This window comes from Elephas maximus, chromosome 11 (genome assembly GCF_024166365.1).
Source record: "Elephas maximus indicus isolate mEleMax1 chromosome 11, mEleMax1 primary haplotype, whole genome shotgun sequence".
NCBI classification, from domain to species: Eukaryota; Metazoa; Chordata; class Mammalia; order Proboscidea; family Elephantidae; genus Elephas; species Elephas maximus.
The window spans coordinates 57,449,197-57,468,748 of record NC_064829.1 but is presented as its reverse complement, the minus strand read 5'-3'; the positions used below and the strand labels follow the sequence as shown (position 1 = coordinate 57,468,748).

Genomic DNA, 19,552 nt, shown 5'->3' with positions numbered 1-19,552 from the left:
GCGGCTCTGCTCCCCGGTTGCTCGCCTGTGGCTGACAAAGGCTGTCAATTACGGTGGCTGTAGGGACTGTGCCTGCCTTTGTCCTCGGGGACATCTGCTACACGTCGCCTCCTGCCAGTTGGCGATGGCAGCGGACAGAATGCAGAACAATGCACACCCGTCTCCGACCCACTTTTGCAGCCTTCGAGGTCCTTTCTGACCCACGCCAGTCCCCGGCGGGAGAGGCTGCCGGGGTCTCCGAGGAGTCACCAAGATGAAACCCCTGGCACAAAGCCCCTGCGGGGGGGTGTGTTGGGTGGGAGGGGGTGGGGGGCGGAACGAGGGAGGTGGAGGCCTGCGCCACCATGAAAAAGAAGCATGCGTTCCTTGCCGGCATGCTCGGGCTGGGGGCTCAGGTGGGGGCTCCTTTCAGGGGTCAGATCCTGTCCCTGCCTGGCTCCAGCCTGGCCTCCGGCTCTGCCTGCCTTCCTCCCCACCGCCTTCTCCGGCCAGGGCCACCCCTGTCCTCCTGCCTGTCCATCTGGCCCTGTGTACCAGGGCCCCAGCTGCCCAAGGGCCGCCTCCCAGTCCTCCTGGCTGTCAGGCTGTCAGTTTCTGGATGGTTCTGTTGTAGTACTGTGTGATGGGGGGCGTCAAGGGGTTCCAGCTGTTGGCATGGAGCTCGATGACTTCCAGGAGCAGCGACCGGGTCAACATCGACTCCGAGGGGCATAGCATCTTGTCACGGGCGCTGGCCAGGAGCTCCATCATCATCTCGGGCAGCTGTTCCTCTAGTAGCCGGCCTGTGCTTTGCAGCTGTGGGCATAGGAGAGGGGTTAGGATAGACCAAGGCCATCATGGCCCTGTCCCATCTTCCTCAGGGGCGCTGGGACAGGGATGGGAAAGAGATGGATTGTCTTAGGGACGTACAGCCCAGGCCTCCATGCCACAGGGGAGAAGGAGGACAGGGAGGGCTGAGTGTGGAACTACCCAACTGTGTTGTTGTTGAGTGCTGTTGAATCTATTTTGACTAATAGCAACCCTATGTGACAGAACTGCCCCATAGGGTTTTCTTATCTGTAATCTTTAAGGGAGCAGATCACCAGGTCTTTCTCCTGTGGAGCTACTGGGTAGGTTTGAACTGCCAACCTTATGTTTGGCAGCTGAACACTTAACCATTGTGCCAACATTTAACAGTCAATCTGCTGAAAGGAACAAGAGGGAGCAGACTACTGCTTGCTGCCCAGGGCCGAAAGGAGCCTCTCCGAGAACATGCCGCTTCTCTCCTTCATCTAAGAGTACCCTCCTCCAGGAAGCCTTCCCTGACTAATGCCAACACTGTAGAATGGCCCCCTGGCCTGCTCCCTTCCATGATCAGATGAAGCTGTTTAATTTTCACTTGCTGGGTCTTTTCTCTGGAAATGAGCTTAGGTCATTATTACCTGTGTGTGTCCATGTGGAACTTGAGAGCAGAGATGAGGCCTCCCATTCTCTCTTTCCCCTTCTCTCCTGCGCCCAGCCTCTACCTCTCAATCCCCATAACTGACCTCTGCCCATGCTTGTGACACAAAGGGGAGAAGAAAAATACAAACCGGGGTCGAAGGCCAGCCACAGGGCTTGCCCTCAAGAGAGGGCGCCAGTAACCCCAAAAATCCCCTCTTGGGAAGGAGCCCCAATCTTTCTAGGTTAGAGTGACCTCAGCCAGCTGACCCGCAGGTCTTCTCCAAATAATCTGAGTCCCCATCTTGGCCCGCCCCTGACCTGTCGCACCCATCTCCCAAGGCTCTACCTTCTTCCTCAAGCCTTCCTTGACCTCCCCTCCCCTCCCATCCTACCCCACCCCTCAGGGATTCCTGCTCTGTGCCCACACTTATCCTATACACTGCCCCATCCATTATGTGTGTGTGTGTGTGAGAGAGAGAGAGAAAGAAACAGAAATCTATTCTTAACCAGATTGGAAGCTCTCTGAGGGCAGGGACCATGCTTTCTCCTCCCCTATCTCCCCTGGCCCCAGCCCCATGTAAGGTACCCAGCTGGAGCCCAACAAATGGCCTGAGGAACTGTCCCATAAACCCAGGCTGCTGTCCAGGCTCCCAGCCCTCCTGGCCTCCTGGCTCTGTGGAGACAGCGTTCACAGCCAGGGTGGGAGACCTCTTGTGAGAGGCCTGCTCAGGAGCATTGTCATGTCCTGGTGCTTTCAGGCCAGAAGCCCCTCTCCTCACTATACTTCACTCTGAATGACTCGGAGCTGTTTTCATAGGCCAAAGATTTGCCTCAATGTCTGGGCCATAGCAAAGTCTCTAAGGTAAGAACCCTATGGGACAGTAGTGGCCCCTCCCAATGGGGCTGCTTTGAAGTAGATGGTGCTAACAGGTAGGGCTCAAGCAATGGTCACCTTCCCCAGGCCCTCATTACCAGGGGACCATGTGGAGTCTCCTAAGTCATCGTGTGGAATGGCTGATCCCAGGAGAAGGTAGTCTTTGAGATGAGGGAAAATGGGCCATGTCAGCACTCCATCCTCCCTCTAGAGTCAGCAGTTCTCTCTCCTTCCGCTTAGTAGGGGGCTGGTCTCACCATCAGCACTTCTCTGGTTTAGTGTGGACAATTCTGGATGCAGAAAGTTCGTGTCCATCACGAAGCCATCCTCCACCAGTCCAGCTCAACTAGACTTGTGGATGGATCAACAATGCTTGTGCCCCCACAATTTTAAGGGGTGAGGAATGTCCTAGTTGTAAGGTCAGAGATCTCTAAGCCTCACCACTTACCTCCATCGAGCAGCAAAGGACAGCATCTTCCTTCACATCCTGAGATTGCAAGAGCTGTGGAAGAGAGGGGACAGGCGGTAGCACTTAGGGACAGCTCACCGACTTCTGGCCCCCTGCCACAGGGCCCTGGCCCACCCTCCTCACTCCAGACCCAGCCCTGATGCCCTTGTGAGCAAACAGCTCCAGGGGTCCGGCCAGAGGGAGACCCCACAAAGGCCAAAAAGAACACAGAAAGAACACTGCACAAGGAATCCAGCGATTTCTCCGATGAGGTTTGAGCAGCTGGAGGGCTGCTGTGATCACACAGTACTGAGTCCCAGGCCAGGCCAGACCCTGGTGATTAGAGGAGACCCCAGAGAAAGGCTACAGGTTGGTTTGAAGGCAGTGGCAGCTATGCTGGGATCATCAGCTGTTAACAAGCAGTCAGCAAAAATCCTCAGGGAAATGAAATAAGCTAAAGAATTTCAAAGGATCCCTGGTGGTACAATGGTTAAGCACTCAGCAGCTAACTGAAAGGTTGGTGGTTCAAACCCTCCCAGTGGCTCTGCAGGAGAAAGACCTGGCTTCTGTAATGATTACTGCCAAGAAAGCCCTATGGGTCAGTTCTACTCTGTCACATGGGGTCGCTAAAAGTAGGAATTGGCTCAATGACATCCAACAACAACAACAAAGACTTCCTAACTGGTGGTTCCCTGTCTTCGAGAAGGCTCGGCCTTTGTCTCAGGTGCTCTGGGCCCTGGCTAGAAGAGGACTTCTGTAATCAAAACACGCTCCTCCACTGGCCCAGCACGGTACATGTTCAAAACCACAACTGTGCTGACTTACCCATTCCCATCAAGTCGATTCTGACTCATAGTGGCCCTACAGGACAGAGTAGAACTGCCGCATGTTGTTTCCAAGGAGCACCTGGTGGATTTGAACTGCCAACATTTTGGTTAGCAGTGATAGCTCTTGACCACTACGCCACCAGAGTTTCTGCACTGACTTATGAGGGGCTGGAATTGCTCTCTAACCAAGGCCATGGCCAGGGTGCTCAGTGCATGGTCTGGCCACACCCCAGTCCAGGTTTCCCTCTACCTGTCTCATTTTCATTCTCTTTCTCTCTCCTTTTTTTTTTTTTTAAATTAAGATATAATTCATATAACATAAAATTTCCAATTTTAAAGTATACAATCAATGATTTTTAGCATATTCACTGTGCTGTGCAAACATCACCGCTAATTCCACAACATTTTCATCACCCTAAAAGAGAAATCCTGTATTCATTAGCTGCCAGGCCCCATTTCCCTCTGCCCCCACCCCCTGGCAACCACTAATCTACCTGTGTCTGTATGGATTTTCCTATTCTGGACATTTCACATAAATGGAATCATACAATGTGTGGCCTTTTGGGACTGGCTTCTTTCACCTAGCATAGTGTTTTTGAAGCTCATCCGTGCTGTAGCCTGTATCACAACTTCATTCCTTTTTATACCTGAATAAAATTCCATGGTATAGATATACCACATTTTGTTTATCCATTCATCAGCTGACGGACATTTGGGCTGTTTCTGCCTTTTGGCGGTTATGAATAATGCTGCTGTGAACGTTTGTGTACAACTTTTGGATATATACTCAGGAGCAGAACTGCCAGGCCATATGGTAACTTTATATTTAATTTTTTTGAGGAACCACCAAACTATTTTCCAAAGTGGCTGGTTGCACCATTTTACATTCCCACCAGCAACAGATGAGGGTTCCAATTTCTCCACATCCTTGCCAACACTTGTTACTGCCCATCTTTTGTTTTCATTCTCTCTTGAACTCCCAGTGGCGTTTGGCGTGCTGACCACCCAAGTGCATGAAACTCTCCCAGACATGGCCTCAGAGAAGCTCTAGTATCATGTTCTCCCCAAATCCCACTGGCTGCTCCTTACATTCTGCCCTTTCCTGGCTAATGTTTTTCCTGCTCATCCCTAAAATACAGGCAATTCCCTCAACTTTTCTGTTCCCCAAATATTTATCCTCAGCCTTCTGCTCTTCTTGAGTCCATCCGCTCTTGCCACTTTGACCACTATGGCTATCTGATAACTCCCAGGTATAGGTGGTCTGCATGGACTTTCCATACCTGCTGGATGTCTCTGGATGACTTGGTGACTCTACCGTTGTTGCCTCAAAGTACCTCCTGTTACCTCCCAGCTCAAAACCTGTCATTTCCTTTTCTCTTGTCCTCCATAGCCAAGTAGATCCCAGATTCTGCTTATTTTCCTGCAAAATGTCTCCGGAACATTTTAGCCCCCTTTCCTCCCAGGGGAAGGGGTGGTGGGGATACGCAAAGTGACAGGCACTGATAGCCATCAGAGCACATGCTCTGCACTCACAGGTTCCGGCTCCGGGCTTTTGCACTCTTGTCCCCAGGGATTCTCAGCCACCATATATATACAGACCCTGCTCCCTCACCCATTCAGGGCTTGCTCAAATCTTACCTCATCAGGCAGGCTTCCCTGATCAGCCTGTGTGTGGCTGTATTGTCAGTCCACTTCCAGCTTTACTTTTCTCTACAGCATATATCAGTCCTGACACACCATCTACTCACTTGCTTTCTATCTGCCTCCCCTCACTGAAGGCAAGCTCCAGCAGGGCAGGGTCTCTGTTTTGTTCACTGCTTTCCCCAGCACCTGGCACAGTACCTGGCACATAGTATGCACTTGGTAAATATTTATTCTACCATTTGTCTGTCAGTTCCTCGTACTGTGGTCGCTTACATGTGCCTATAATGCAGAAAGCGATGCCATTGGTACTTCAAATACCAGCAGGGTCACCCATAGTGGACAGGTTTCAGCAGACCTTCCAGACTGAGAAGGACTAGGAAGAAAGGCCTGGAAATCTACTTTCAAAAATTAGTCAGTGAAAATCCTGTAGATCACAACAGAACATTGTCCAGTACAGAGCCGGGAGCCGAGCCCCTTAGGTTGGAAGGCACTATATACCACAGCTGCAACAATGGACTCCAACATGCCAGTGATCGTGATGACGGCTCACGACAGGGCAGTGTTGCATTCTGTTGTGTGTGGGGTCACCATGAGTTGGAGCTGACTCTATGGCAACTAACAACAACAATGAATATTCGTTAAGAAATGGATATGCTTTGGGAGGCAGGGAGAAACCCACCCACTGGGAGTCTGCAAGTGGGAAAAGGCTGACTCCAACAGTCAGTTCATCTACAGGTTACCCAAGTGGGAAAAGGCTGACTCCAACAGTCAGTTCACCTACAGGTTACCCAAGTGGGAAAAGGCTGACTCCAACAGTCAGTTCACCTACAGGTTACCCAAGTGGGAAAAGGCTGACTCCAATAGTCAGTTCACCTACAGGTTACCCAAGTGGGAAAAGGCTGACTCCAATAGTCAGTTCACCTACAGGTTACCCAAGTGGGAAAAGGCTGACTCCAACAGTCAGTTCATCTACAGGTTACCCAAGTGGGAAAAGGCTGACTCCAACAGTCAGTTCATCTACAGGTTACCCAAGTGGGAAAAGGCTGACTCCAACAGTCAGTTCATCTACAGGTTACCCAAGTGGGAAAAGGCTGACTCCAACAGTCAGTTCACCTACAGGTTACCCAAGTGGGAAAAGGCTGACTCCAACAGTCAGTTCACCTACAGGTTACCCAAGTGGGAAAAGGCTGACTCCAACAGTCAGTTCACCTACAGGTTACCCAAGTGGGAAAAGGCTGACTCCAACAGTCAGTTCACCTACAGGTTACCCAAGTGGGAAAAGGCTGACTCCAACAGTCAGTTCACCTACAGGTTACCCAAGTGGGAAAAGGCTGACTCCAACAGTCAGTTCACCTACAGGTTACCCAAGTGGGAAAAGGCTGACTCCAACAGTCAGTTCACCTACAGGTTACCCAAGTGGGAAAAGGCTGACTCCAACAGTCAGTTCACCTACAGGTTACCCAAGTGGGAAAAGGCTGACTCCAACAGTCAGTTCACCTACAGGTTACCCAAGTGGGAAAAGGCTGACTCCAACAGTCAGTTCACCTACAGGTTACCCAAGTGGGAAAAGGCTGACTCCAATAGTCAGTTCACCTACAGGTTACCCAAGTGGGAAAAGGCTGACTCCAACAGTCAGTTCACCTACAGGTTACCCAAGTGGGAAAAGGCTGACTCCAACAGTCAGTTCACCTACAGGTTACCCAAGTGGGAAAAGGCTGACTCCAATAGTCAGTTCACCTACAGGTTACCCAAGTGGGAAAAGGCTGACTCCAATAGTCAGTTCATCTACAGGTTACCCAAGTGGGAAAAGGCTGACTCCAACAGTCAGTTCATCTACAGGTTACCCAAGTGGGAAAAGGCTGACTCCAACAGTCAGTTCACCTACAGGTTACCCAAGTGGGAAAAGGCTGACTCCAACAGTCAGTTCACCTACAGGTTACCCAAGTGGGAAAAGGCTGACTCCAATAGTCAGTTCACGTACAGGTTACCCAAGTGGGAAAAGGCTGACTCCAATAGTCAGTTCATCTACAGGTTACCCAAGTGGGAAAAGGCTGACTCCAACAGTCAGTTCATCTACAGGTTACCCAAGTGGGAAAAGGCTGACTCCAACAGTCAGTTCACCTACAGGTTACCCAAGTGGGAAAAGGCTGACTCCAACAGTCAGTTCACCTACAGGTTACCCAAGTGGGAAAAGGCTGACTCCAATAGTCAGTTCACCTACAGGTTACCCAAGTGGGAAAAGGCTGACTCCAACAGTCAGTTCATCTACAGGTTACCCAAGTGGGAAAAGGCTGACTCCAATAGTCATTTCATCTACAGGTTACCTGGGCAGATGCAGCCAATCTCTGCCTTGCTCCTCACGTGCCATTTTTCCTCTGTGTCTCCTATCCCTACATCTCTTTTACAGGATACTACTCAGATTGGATTCAGACCCACCCTACTCCAGTATGACTTCATGTTCTTTTAACTGAGAACATCTTCAAAGACCCTATTTCTGAGCAAGGTCACATTCACAGGTACCCGGGGTTAGGAGTTCAAGATATCTTTTTTGGGGTGGGGGGTGCAGGGGAGGGACGACACAGTTCAGCCCATAACAGCTTGTAACTGTGGAGTGGTTCCACAGTCCTCCTATTCTTTCTCTTCCTCTCATCTTTTGTGAGTAGATTATGTCCTTTCTTCCCTTCTGCATGCCCAAAGTTCTGCACAGGCATGGTCCTGGGGGCTGAGCCCAGACCCCTCTACCCCAGCAGTGCCTGGGTTCCTGGCCACCAGGGCAGAGGATACTCAGCGTGGGAGTCTTGCAGCAGCCTGCTCAGGCTCTCAAGCATAGTGGTGGGCAGAACCTCAACCCCAGAGCATCCTCCAACCTTATCTTCCAATTGATTATTTGGGAAAGTGTACATTAAGCCAAAAATCACATTGTGAGATGGGCCCTCCTGCACATAGCCTGCTGGGTTTTCTCAAGGGAGTCAGGTGGGCTGGGATTTTTTCATCCCAGCTTTCCTTTGCAGTTGCTGAAAAATGCAGAGAATATGCAAGGCAAGGGAAGCGGTGGCTGAAGACTCATCCTGCTCCTCCTGCTGACCTGGCCTTTCATGGCCAGCTTTAAGAAAAAATTATTATTATTTTTTTTAATTAACTTTTATTAAGCTTCAAGTGAACACTTACGATTCCAATCAGTCTGTCACATGTAGGTTTACATACATCTTACTCCCTTCTCCCACTTGCTCTCCCCCATTGAGTCAGCCCTTTCAGTCTCTCGTTTTGTGCCAATTTTGCCGTCTTCCCTCTCTCTCTATCTTCCCATCCCCCCTCCAGTCAAGAGTTGCCAACACACTCTCCAGTGTCCACCTGATTTAATTAGCTCACTCTTCATCAGCATCTCTCTCCCCCCCGCTGACCAGTCCCTTTCATGTAGAAAAAATTATTTTTTATTGTTATTGTTGAGAATATACACAGCAGAACATATACCAATTCAACAACCTTGACATGTACAATTCAGTGACACTGATTATATTCTTCAAGTTATGCCACCATTCTCCTCGCCTTCTTTTCCCAAATTGTTCCTCCCCCATTAATATAAGCTCACTGCCCCCTAAGTTTCCTATCTAATATTTTGAGTTGCTGTTGTCAGTTTGATCCCTTCTAGGTAGTTCTTAAAAGAGCGGGATGCTCATGGCAGACATTCTTTACTAATTAAGCTAAGCTATTGTTTTTTTTTTATTGTTTGGTCTAAAGAAGACCTCAGGGGATATTTTCGGTTTAAGGTTTAAAGATTACCTCAGGCCAATTGTTTCAGGGGTTCCTCCAGCCTTGGTGACTCCAGAAAGTCTGGAGTCCATGAGAATTTGAAATTCTGTTCTGTATCTTCCCTCTTTTGATTGGGTTTCTTCTATAAAAATTTTTGATCAAAATGTTTAATAATGGTAGCCAGGCACCATCTAGTTCTAGTCTCATGGCAAAGGGGGCTCATTGCCAGCTTTGAGAGTAGAAGCAGACCTTACCGCTGAAGGGTCTGCAAAGAGCATTTCCCCCACCTCCCACTGCACCGGGGAGAAAACCTTCCCAGCCCTGGATCACAGCCAGGAAGTCACCACCTGCTGTTCTTTGTGTTAGAACAAGAGGCTAGCCTGCCTCACCCAGGGTGAGCCCTTGACACAATCCTACAGGCCCTCCTCCTTGGCACCCCTTCCAGGGCCACCCTTCAAGGCTCCCAGTGCCTCCAGGTGATCAATGGCTTCCCAGGAACCCTTACTGGACTTAACATTGTGGGCAGTGTCCCAAGGGCAGGACCTTTCTAGTCTTTTCCTTCTTGGTCAAAACATATGTGTTTTGTATTCCATTTCTTCATGGCTTTGTTTCCCTAATCCCTGCTGGTATGTTGAGGATGTCAGCTAGCTCTCTCATTTACGTTATGTTCCATTTGGGGTCTTCTGGAGACAGTGCTTTATTTAAGTCAAAGAAGAGACTCAAAAAGTAGACGCAGGAACACGCCCCCTTTGGGTAGAAGGGGCTGCCCCTCTTCTTCCCTCCCTCCACCCTTTGGGAGAAGATCTGCATCAATAGAGGAGGCAAGGCTGGCCAAACTGGGGTTGAAGGCCTGGGCGGGGTGAGGGGGGAGCGGCCCACTGTCAAAGTCTCTGGAACAGAAGGGATGTGGGCGGGCTGGGGCAGGCCGGCCACCCGCGCCCTCAAACACAGAAATGTGTTTCTTGGATGAGACTCCAAGGTGACTGTGGATTGTGCGAGCCTGCACAGTGTTTGTTCGGAAGCTAATGCATTCCTGTCCTATTGTCTCTCCCAGAGACTTGTTGTGGGCACACCCATCATATCCTCCCTCAGGGGCGAGGCCAAGGTGCTCCAAGACTGGCCGTAGGAGGCGAGACAGCAGCTAGGGAGGGAGGCGGCCTGGTGAGAGCATCCGGAGTCCCCAGGAAAGGTCCACAGGGCACAGGCAGGCTGCCCAAGGCGTGCCCAGGGTGTAACCAGGCTGGTGGCTTGGGTGCTGATGGAAGGACCTGGGGGCCGCCTTGCTGTGCAGGAGCAGAGTGAGGGCTGGAGCTCACAACTTCCTGCCCCGCACACCAGTGAGGGGTGAGTGCCACCCCCGAGACAGGCTGGCCAGCCCACCCTGACCCCCTCCACACACCAGCAGTAGAACACACCCAAGGAGCCTAATGCAGCTACAGTAACACCCTGGCTCAGACTCCACCTTCAGGAGCCCCCTTCCTTTGGGAGGGGGTGGATAGGAAGTAGCCACAAGGGAGGAAAAGCTTGGAGATGACAGAGCACATGTAGGTGGCTGGTTTGCTGAAGAGCACAGCCAGAGAGCTCTGATTGGCACTGGGTCTACAGAAGGGCCAGGTCTTGTGGCAAGAAAAGCTGAAAGTGTGGAAGACATCGCAGCCCAGAAGGCAGAGAATGAAGAAGAGCAGAGAGGGAGACGTGGAGGCCTGCAGTGGCCCAGGCAGCTGCAGTGGTGGGCACAAACTGTGACAGATGAGAGAGAGGACAGGGAGAAGAATGAGGAGGAGCCAAATGAGATGGCCCTGACGTGGCACGTGGGCTAGAAAGGTGGGGATGGGGAGTCTGTCATGGCTACCTGCGCCTCAGGAGTGTCCCTCAGGTCTGAGTCAGGGCCCCTCCACCCTGCACCCCTGCTGGATCTGGATCTGCATCTACAGCTAAGTCTAGAGGACGGCACAGAACTGATGCTCGTGGTAATGACCTTGAGTCATCAAGAAGAGGGTACATTATGTCTGTTTCTCTGTTCAGGAAGGCAGGGAAGTGGATAATCTACTGAGAAGGCTGTCACCAAGGATGTGCAGCAGGATTGGCGTCAGGAGACCTACCCACAAAGAGTAACCTTGGGCTCATCCCTTAATCACTCCGCACCTCAGCTTCCTCACCTGAGAATGGGGATGATAATACCTGCCTCAAATTGTTTTGAGAGCCAAATGAGACAATGTGAAAGAGCTTTGAAAAGCATAAAGCCTGATTCAAATGCAAGGTGTTATTATTGTTATTAACCTGAGATCTTTATAAATGCGTATCTCCCCCGAAGATTTCAGCGCACTTTGTATGTACCGTATGTACCCTCTCATTTACCCTCATGGCACTCTTGTGGAGACAGAGAAAGGCCACAGGCATTGTTAATCTCTACTTAATAGACAGAGAAAATGAGGCTCAGTAGTAAAGTGTCTTGTACAAGGCAGACAGCAAGTCTGAGTAGAACTAGAAGATGTTAAGACTCCCAGGTCAGCATCCTCTCCCTTGGAGAATTATTTTAATTTCTCCCAGATTAGCTAATCTTTATCTTAGTGGTCAGAGCTCATATTACTTAATTCTATTGACTGGTGGCAATAATCAAGCTGGACCTTCACATAATTGGAATGATTTTGCCTATTCTTTGTATTAGCTACCATCTATCCACCATCCATCTACCCATTCATCCACCTATCTATCCACACAGTCATCTATTCACCCACTAACCCATTAACCCATTTAGTCAACCAACTATGCAACATTCATCCATCCATCTTTCTATCCACCCACACATACATGTATCCAACTTTCCATCTACCTATCTACCCATCTAGTCACTGCTTACCCATTTATCCACCCATCTACCTACCCACCCTTTCAACATTTATGGGACCCCCACTATGTGTTAGGAAACCCTGGTGGCATAGTGATTAAGAGCTTTGGCTGCTAACCAAAAGGTCAGCAGTTTGAATCTACCAGGCACTCCTTGGAAATCAAATAGGGCAGTTTCTACTCTGTTCTACAGGGTCGGCATGACTCAGAATTGACTTGATGGCAATGGGTTTGGCTTTTGCTTTCATTATGTGTTAAACACTGTGTAAGTATAGGGATAACAAGAAGACCAAGAGTTGTAACTTACAGTATAAAAATCCTTTGCCTTTGAGTCGATTCTGACTCACAGTGACCCTATAGGACAGAGTAGAACTGCCCCATAGGGTTTCCAAGGAGCAGCTGGTGGATTTGAACTGCTGACCTTCTGGTTAGCAGCTGTAGCTCCTTAACCACTGTGCCACTAGGGCTCCAACTTATAGTCTAGTAGGGGGAAATCAAGACATTTTTGCTAGGTATATGGAGTTGGAGCGTGGGACGTGATGGTGGTGGAAGAGAACACTATAGTCACATGGCAAAAGATGCATGTATAAAAGCAAAAACGTGAAATAGCAGAGTGCATTGGTGAACAACAAGTACTTATGATGGCTAAAATATATGGTGCTCTGGGCAGAGAGGTGGTGAGAGAATACGATGATAAAGAAGGTAAGGGCCACATCCAAAGGGCTATGGATGTCATGCTACTGAGTTTGGATTTTATCCTAAAGGACTGGAGAGCCAAGCAATGATTTTAAACTGGAGAGTAACAAAGTACAATTTGGATTTTTGTGGAGAATAACCTGGAGCTGGTGGGGTGGTGGTAGGGCCAGAGGCAGGGAAACCAGGGAGCAGGCAGCGGAAAAAAATGATGGCGGCCTGAATTGGCACGCGCACTGGCAGGAGATATGTTTAGGAGGCAGAAGTAAGGGCGAGGAAAAGGACATGTGGGGGACGGCAGGAAGAGTTGGTTTTGGAGAAAGTGAGTAAATTTGGTGCTAGAAATACTGAATCCATGATCCGTGAAGATATATAGTGAAAGACTTTCTATCTGTGATCATCAGTGCCCAGGTGTTGGTCAAAGTCACAGGCATGGATGAGATGACCTGGGAGAACATGGCAAGTGAGAAGAGAAGAGGGCAAGAGCCCCATATCTGGAAACAGCAACATCTAAAGGGCAGCAGAGGAAGAAGAACCCCTAAAAGAGGAAGAGAAGGACGGTCAGAGAGCTAAGTGGAAAGGAGGAAGTGGTGTCACGGAAGCCAAGAGAGTACCAAGAAGTAAAAAGTCAACAGTGTCAAATGCTTAGAGAGGTCAAGTAAGATAAACAATGACCAGGGTCCACTGGATTGGGTGATTAAGAAGGCACTGGTAATCTTTGCCAGGATGAATTTAGTGCAATGGCAGGAGGAAGCGGAAACCTGGGTATGTGGATTAGAGACAGGGCTTTGAACCTGATCTTTCTGGTTCAAACCACTGCTGATAATTTGCATTTCTAAAATGTTCCCTGTTGAGAATTTGCATTTCTACCCCAGGTATACTGCATCTGAATCTATATTTTAATGAGATCCCCAGGTGATTTTTATGTATAACTTCCTGGGAACTTGTTAGAAATGCAGGTTCTCAGCAGGGAATGAACCAGTTGGAAGCCCTGGCTGGACACTGAGTGGGAGGCTAGGAAGTAGAGACAGGAAGAGGACACTTGTTCTTTTTCTTGGGGGATGGGAAGTTCTGTTATTTCTTCTGTCTCTCTCTTTGACAATTTACCCATGGAAAAGAAGGAGGCCAGGATGCCAAGAGAAGGAGATTGGCACGGGGCCAAGGTGGTTGGTTCTTAAAGTAGGATAGATTTCAGCGTGTTTAAAGGCTATAGGTGGAAGGTACTGGGTAGTGCGAACAATTAAACGCTCCGCTGCTAGCAGAAAGGTTGGTGGCTCAGACACAACCAGAGGCACCTCAGAAGACAGGCTTGGAGATCTGCTTCTGGAAGGTCACAGCCTTAAAAATCCTATGGAGCAGTTCTAGTCTGTATACTCGGGATCATTTCGACAGCAACTAACAACAACGAAGGCTATAGTCAGCAGGAGATGCTGGTGGAGAACAGGAGAGAGGGGAGATGGTCAGAGGAGAGAGGCAGGGGGGAAAGGAGAGGACCAAGTGTGGAGATTAACTATCACTCCTCTGAGAGGGAAGACGGGCCAGGGTGGCCCTGGGTATAGGTAAGTGTGTAAATGAATGCTCAGCCACTCAGCCTGCCACTACAGCTATGAAATTAGTGCTATTTTACACTCATTATCATCCTATGCCTGCCTGTTTCAGACATCCCCAAACCAGGCCAAACCAAACCTGTTGCCTTCGGGTCAATTCTGACTCATAGCGACCCTATAGGACAAAGCAGAGCTGGCCCATGGGGTTTTCAAGGAGTGGCTGGTAGATTCAAACTGCTGACCTGTTGGTTAGCAGCTAAGCTCTTAAACACTGTGCCACCAGGGCTTCCAGACACCCCCAGGAGAGGGGCCTTTGCCCCAAATGTCACTTTTCTGCTAGCCCAATAAGGAGCTGTGTAGGGCGGCCATGGTCAGATGTCAAGGAAATTCATGGCTCTGACCTGGACTTCAGTCCAAGCCTGTGCCCTGCGGTCTGGCTGCCAGCCCTCCTCACTAAGGCGGGCAGGCGGCCGGCACCCTAACTGTGGATGAGACGCCCCGGAGGGAATAATCAGCCTCCTTCCTGCCGAGCTTGCAAACCTCCCCGTACAAAGTGGCGACAGTAAATGTCACACAGGGGAATGCTCCATCCCACAACTGGCCCCAGGGGGTGGAAATGTAATCTGGGCTCAGAGCAGACACTGGATCCTTCTGCAGACACTGGGGCCAGAGCACAGGAGCCATTGCTCCCCTGGCTCCTTGGAGGCCACAGGCCCCGTCAGTGGCCTGGACAGGGGGAGTCTGTTCACAAGCCTTGTCGAAGCCATGAGTTCCCAGGACCCTGGGGTCGGGTTTTGTAACACCAGAGAAGTTGGCCATGTCTGCTGTCAGCACCTTCCAGATTCTCCTTTAGTGCCCTTCTCATCCCTTCTAGAAGCTTTGCCTGTCTTCCCCAGGGCTCCTTTTGTGTCCACTGCCCCAACGACTTCCTAAAGGGTCAACAGAAAATACCTGGGGCAGCTCTGAGGCTTTACCTTTCAAAAGGGGACTCTGTTTTAAAGAACTATGTATATCGGATCGAACTGACTACAGCGACCCAAAAGATTACACAGGAAACTTAGGGGGCAGTGAGTTTATGTTAATGGGGGAGGAACAATTCAGAAAAGGAGGACAAGAATGGTTGCACAACTTGAAGAATGTAATCAATGTCACTGAATTCTACATGCATAAATTGTTGAATTGGTGTATGTTCTCCTATGTATATTCTCAACAACAACAAAAAATAAATTAAAAAAAAAGGGGGGGCTCCTGAGGGTTAACAACTCCTTCCGGTCCCTCAATCCTAACTAGCTTACATTTTTTGAGTGCTTACTCTAGCTGCCAAGCACTGAGCTTTGTGCACATTTTAAAATTCATTTTTATCTTTATAATAGTATATCTGAGTGAGATACCATTATAACTAGCCTCTTTCTGTAAGTGTAGAAATGGAGGCACAGAGAGGTGAAATGGCTTCCTTAGGGACAAACAAGCAAGTGGAAAAATGGGATCTGAACCCAGGTTCAGCCTGACTCCAAAGTCAAAATGTCTTAGCTACTGCCCCACAAGGTAGTCCCACGAGAGTAAGGCTACAGGCGAGAGGCTGGTGAGAGGCGGGGTGGTTCTGAGTTCACCTGCAATTATTAAGAGCACTCCTTTTGCTCCCTAAGTATCCTGATTTGGACATTGGGTGACGCTGTATAATACACTCACCTAGACAAAGGAAGTGGTATTGCAGACTTGGGAACCAGATCGACTGCCAACCTGTAGGGCAAACTGATGGATTTCTCTGCTCTCCCGTTTCACCCTGGAACGGGCCTTGGGGTGCAGTCGAAAACCCCAGCCCAGTCATGGCTCTGCCATTAGCCAGTCAGGAGACCTCTGGCCTATTGCCACCTCCCTTCTTTCTGACTCAGAGCCTCATTTATAAAGAGGGGTCCAGCAGGTCCCGCTCAGGGTGGGGTGAAGGGCTCTGAAGGCTGCCAAGGGCCCCTGCTCCTAGTGAGAGCTGTCATCACTGTGGGAGTTCAGGACCCCTGTGTTGGGGCCTCACCTGAGCCTGCCAGGCTAACTGCTTCCCAGGGACTGGGGCCGGGAGCAAGATGGAATTATGGTAACGGGGTGCCTGCTTCCCCTGCTCTCTGCTGGCATGGCAGGATGCTAGGGAGAATGATGCAAGGAGGAACAGACGGAGAAGCAGTTATCTGTCAAGCTTGCCACCAGGCAGCACAGCCTGGAGTGCCCGCCCAGGTAGTGCTAAGAGGAGACTGACCTCTTGGACCACCAGCCCCTTTACAGACCAGGAATGACTGCAATTGTGTCTGACTCAGCATACAAATGAGCTCTGTGAGATGGGAGAAGGATTTGGGCTGGCGCTCTGTGGGGTGCCAGGCTTCCTTAGAGGAGCCAGAGTCTCTGAATGCACAGGTTTACATGGAGCCCACCAGCTGGGGACCCCAGACAGGCATGCAGGCACCCAGGTATGCAGGCTCATAAGCAAAGAGCAGGGCAGGGACTCTAGCTGCCATCTGCCCTAGCTGGGTTTCTTCCCCAGCCTGGCCCCGGCTCCCCGCCCACCTGAGGCCTACACTTGACCCTGCTGGCTTTGCGGGGAGGGGTGTGATAAGAGTCTCCTTGGAGGGAACTAGCTGCCTGCAAAGGCATTTTCCGCTCTCTAAAGTAAACAATCAAACAGGAAATTAATCGAGAAACCCACATCAACGGAAGGTTCAGGTTGTGATTTTCACAGCCCCGGAGCCAGGAAATTCAAAGTTATAGTTCCCATAGCAACTCGCCTGTAGAAAGAACCAGGGACTGCTGGGCTGGAACAAGACCTTGATAGTCGACTAGGCCAGACCCCTGCCTCTAGCAGCAAGTCTGAAAGTCGTCCCAGCAATTGCTATTCTGAGGTAGAACACTGAGCCCGTTAAACAGGTGGGGGCTGCTAGACTCAGGTTCTACTTTCAGTTCTAACAGCCACTCACCTTGGAAACTGTGTGATCAGTTGACCTCCCAGGAGCCTCAATTTTCCCTGTCTATGAAATGGGGTAACACTCAGACCTGCCTACCTCAGAGGCTAATTAATCACAGATGATTAAATGAAGTGGTGGGCAACACATCCTTGTCCTCATTCACAACCCACCACCTCTTCTGGTCCACTCAGCCCATGATGGCCCCTCCTGTCCCTATTCCCACCGCCCCTGTGGCCTGAGCCTCTGGCCCACCCCCTGGTTGTTGCTCATGTGAGAAACATCTCAATTGACAGCTCCAAGGAGCTTCCAAAGGGACCACTGAGGCAGCTCCATTTCTTGGACATCCTCTTCTCCTCAACACACTCCCCCCTTTCAGGACCAAATATACAACATCAGCTCAATGCGCACTTATTGGTCCCCTGAGTGATAACCATGTACCAGTACCAGTTGCCCTCGAGTCGATTCTGACTCACTGTGACCCCATGTGTGTTAGAGTAGAACTGTGCTCCACAGGATTTTCAGTGGCTGATTTTTTTGAAAGTAGATCACCAGGCCTTTCTTCTAAGGCTCCTCTGGGTGGACTAGAACCTCCAACCTTTCGGTTAGCAGCTCAGTACATTAACCGTTTGTACCACCCGGGGACTTGGATAACCAAGGAGACTTAATTCATCCAGAGGCAAAACCTCCATCTGTAAGTATATAGGGGGTTGGGTGTCTTGGGTGGGGTTTTCTTTTGTGTGTGAGAAGTGAGGAGTCCCCGCCTGGCAGGAAAGGAGATAAGGGCGTTGGAGCTCAACCCAAGAAGGAAGCAGTCTGGAATCCTTCCCTGAAAGTCAGCTTGCCTCCCACCCGAGATGGCCATGATAGGCCATGGCCAGCCGCCTTATCAGCACAGCTCTGTGGCCAGGCCTGGGCCCCCCCTGATAACACTAGCTGGAGCAAGAGCAGCGCTTCCCGGGCACCAGGCCTGTGGCTGAGGGCGCCCGGCCGCCCGCCCACCCGCTGCCCAGCCCTGGAGCCAGCTCCTCGAATTGAGCAAAGCAGTGGAAAGTGAGAAGTGGCGCCTGCTGGAAAGCAGACAAAGCGTCTCCTTGATTTCCTAACAGGCCAAGTCGCATGCCAGCGGCTGACAGGCGGCTCAGAGTGCCCGGCCTGAATTGCGAAAGAGCCCTTTCCTCCTCTGGGGTGCAAGGCCTCCCCCCACGCCCACCGCCTCCTGGCTTTCTCTCTCTTTTTAGTACATCAGAATGTGGTGGGCAGCTCAGGGAAGACAGATGCCTCCTGGGGGTACAAGATGTTTCCTTTCATGAAGCCAGACAAACAGACTTAATTAGAAAGAAAAAGGGTGTTGTGGAGGCAACTGTGGACAGAAAGGGACAGAGTAGCTGGTGTCTCTGCAGTCTCAAAGTGACGCTGCCCTGCCAGAGAGGGTGTCCCACCTGCCTTCGAGGGAGGGCCTCCTAGCCGGACAGTGATGGAGCCCAGGGGCTGCTCCAGCCCATGGGCCCTGCCTGCTCACTGCTCAGGGCACAAGACTACCTGCAGGGCTGTGCCAACCACCCTTCCCCTAAGCTTCTTTGAAAGTTCTTTGTGGTGCACCCAAGTTAAGAGGCATTCTCTCCTGCACGCAGGGGGTTGTTATCAGTCTCGGACCTCACAGGGTATGTGAGTTGGGAAGGGCAGAAGTAGCCAGCAAGGGCCTGGAGGAGTTGAAGAACAAGCACACTGGCCAATAACTCGGCTCCTGAGCATGAAATTCTGAAGAAACCTGTGCTTAGACTATGTTCCCTTCTGCAGGAGAATCTGTGCATGACATACGTATTTAAGAAGAATAAATGCCTGCAGTAGTCAGGTTCCACACAGAGGTGCCAGTCTTCTCGGGGGTGGAGTGTGAAGCCACATCACAGAAGCTGGGCTGGAAGCTGTCCCTTCATGAGAGAGCTCGGCTGGTCCTGTGGTGGGCTCGGGTGTAAGGCAGTAACCAAGGACCAACTGGGCAGGGACAGCTGGGCCTGGGACAATTAAGCTCTGTTCATGTTCAGAGAATAATTGGGCTGTGCTACAGGCGTGATTAGCATTTGTACCAGAGGAGCAGCCACCCAACAAAGGCGCAGACAGGTCTGGGCTGAGAAAAGGCCCTGGGGCTGCCTAGGGACTAGAAGGGATTCACCAAGTACTCTCTGCCAGCTCTAAGGTTGGAGATAAGAGTATTTAATTGGCACCCGGAAGTTTGTTTGGTTTCAAAGCCTTACGCTTAGCAGAATATGAATTTTAATAATGGGACGACTCGTTTTCTAAATTGAGATGATCTTTTTGGATGAATGAGCATGAGAGTCAATGTTATGTATTACCCAGGCATTCTTACCACGTTCAACTGCCCAGGCTGCAAGGGGAGAAAGTCCTTAGCCTGGTATTCAGCCGCTCACTGGCCCACCTCCACCCCTGGGCCCACATTGGCCTCCTTCCCCTTTACACACCTCCTCTCTAGCCTGTTCACAGGTCTATGAATTTCTCTTGTCCTTATCTGCCTCCAGCTTGTGCCTGTCATTCTC

At 50.5% G+C, this 19,552-nt stretch overlaps 1 protein-coding gene across 5 annotated transcripts in view; it reads right to left on the bottom strand.

The window, feature by feature from the left end:
- Positions 1-296: 296 nt before the first annotated feature.
- The window catches only part of CTIF (cap binding complex dependent translation initiation factor), a 301,119-nt gene continuing 281,863 nt past the window's right edge, over positions 297-19,552 (bottom strand). For all 5 annotated transcript variants that reach the window (XM_049902306.1, XM_049902308.1, XM_049902309.1 and 2 more), the window contains 2 exons: positions 2,745-2,798; positions 297-795 (listed from right to left, as the gene is read on the bottom strand). In XM_049902306.1, the coding sequence (XP_049758263.1) occupies positions 580-795; positions 2,745-2,798 (270 nt within the window). In that variant the 3' untranslated portion in view covers positions 297-579. The remainder of the gene's footprint in view (positions 796-2,744; positions 2,799-19,552) is intronic.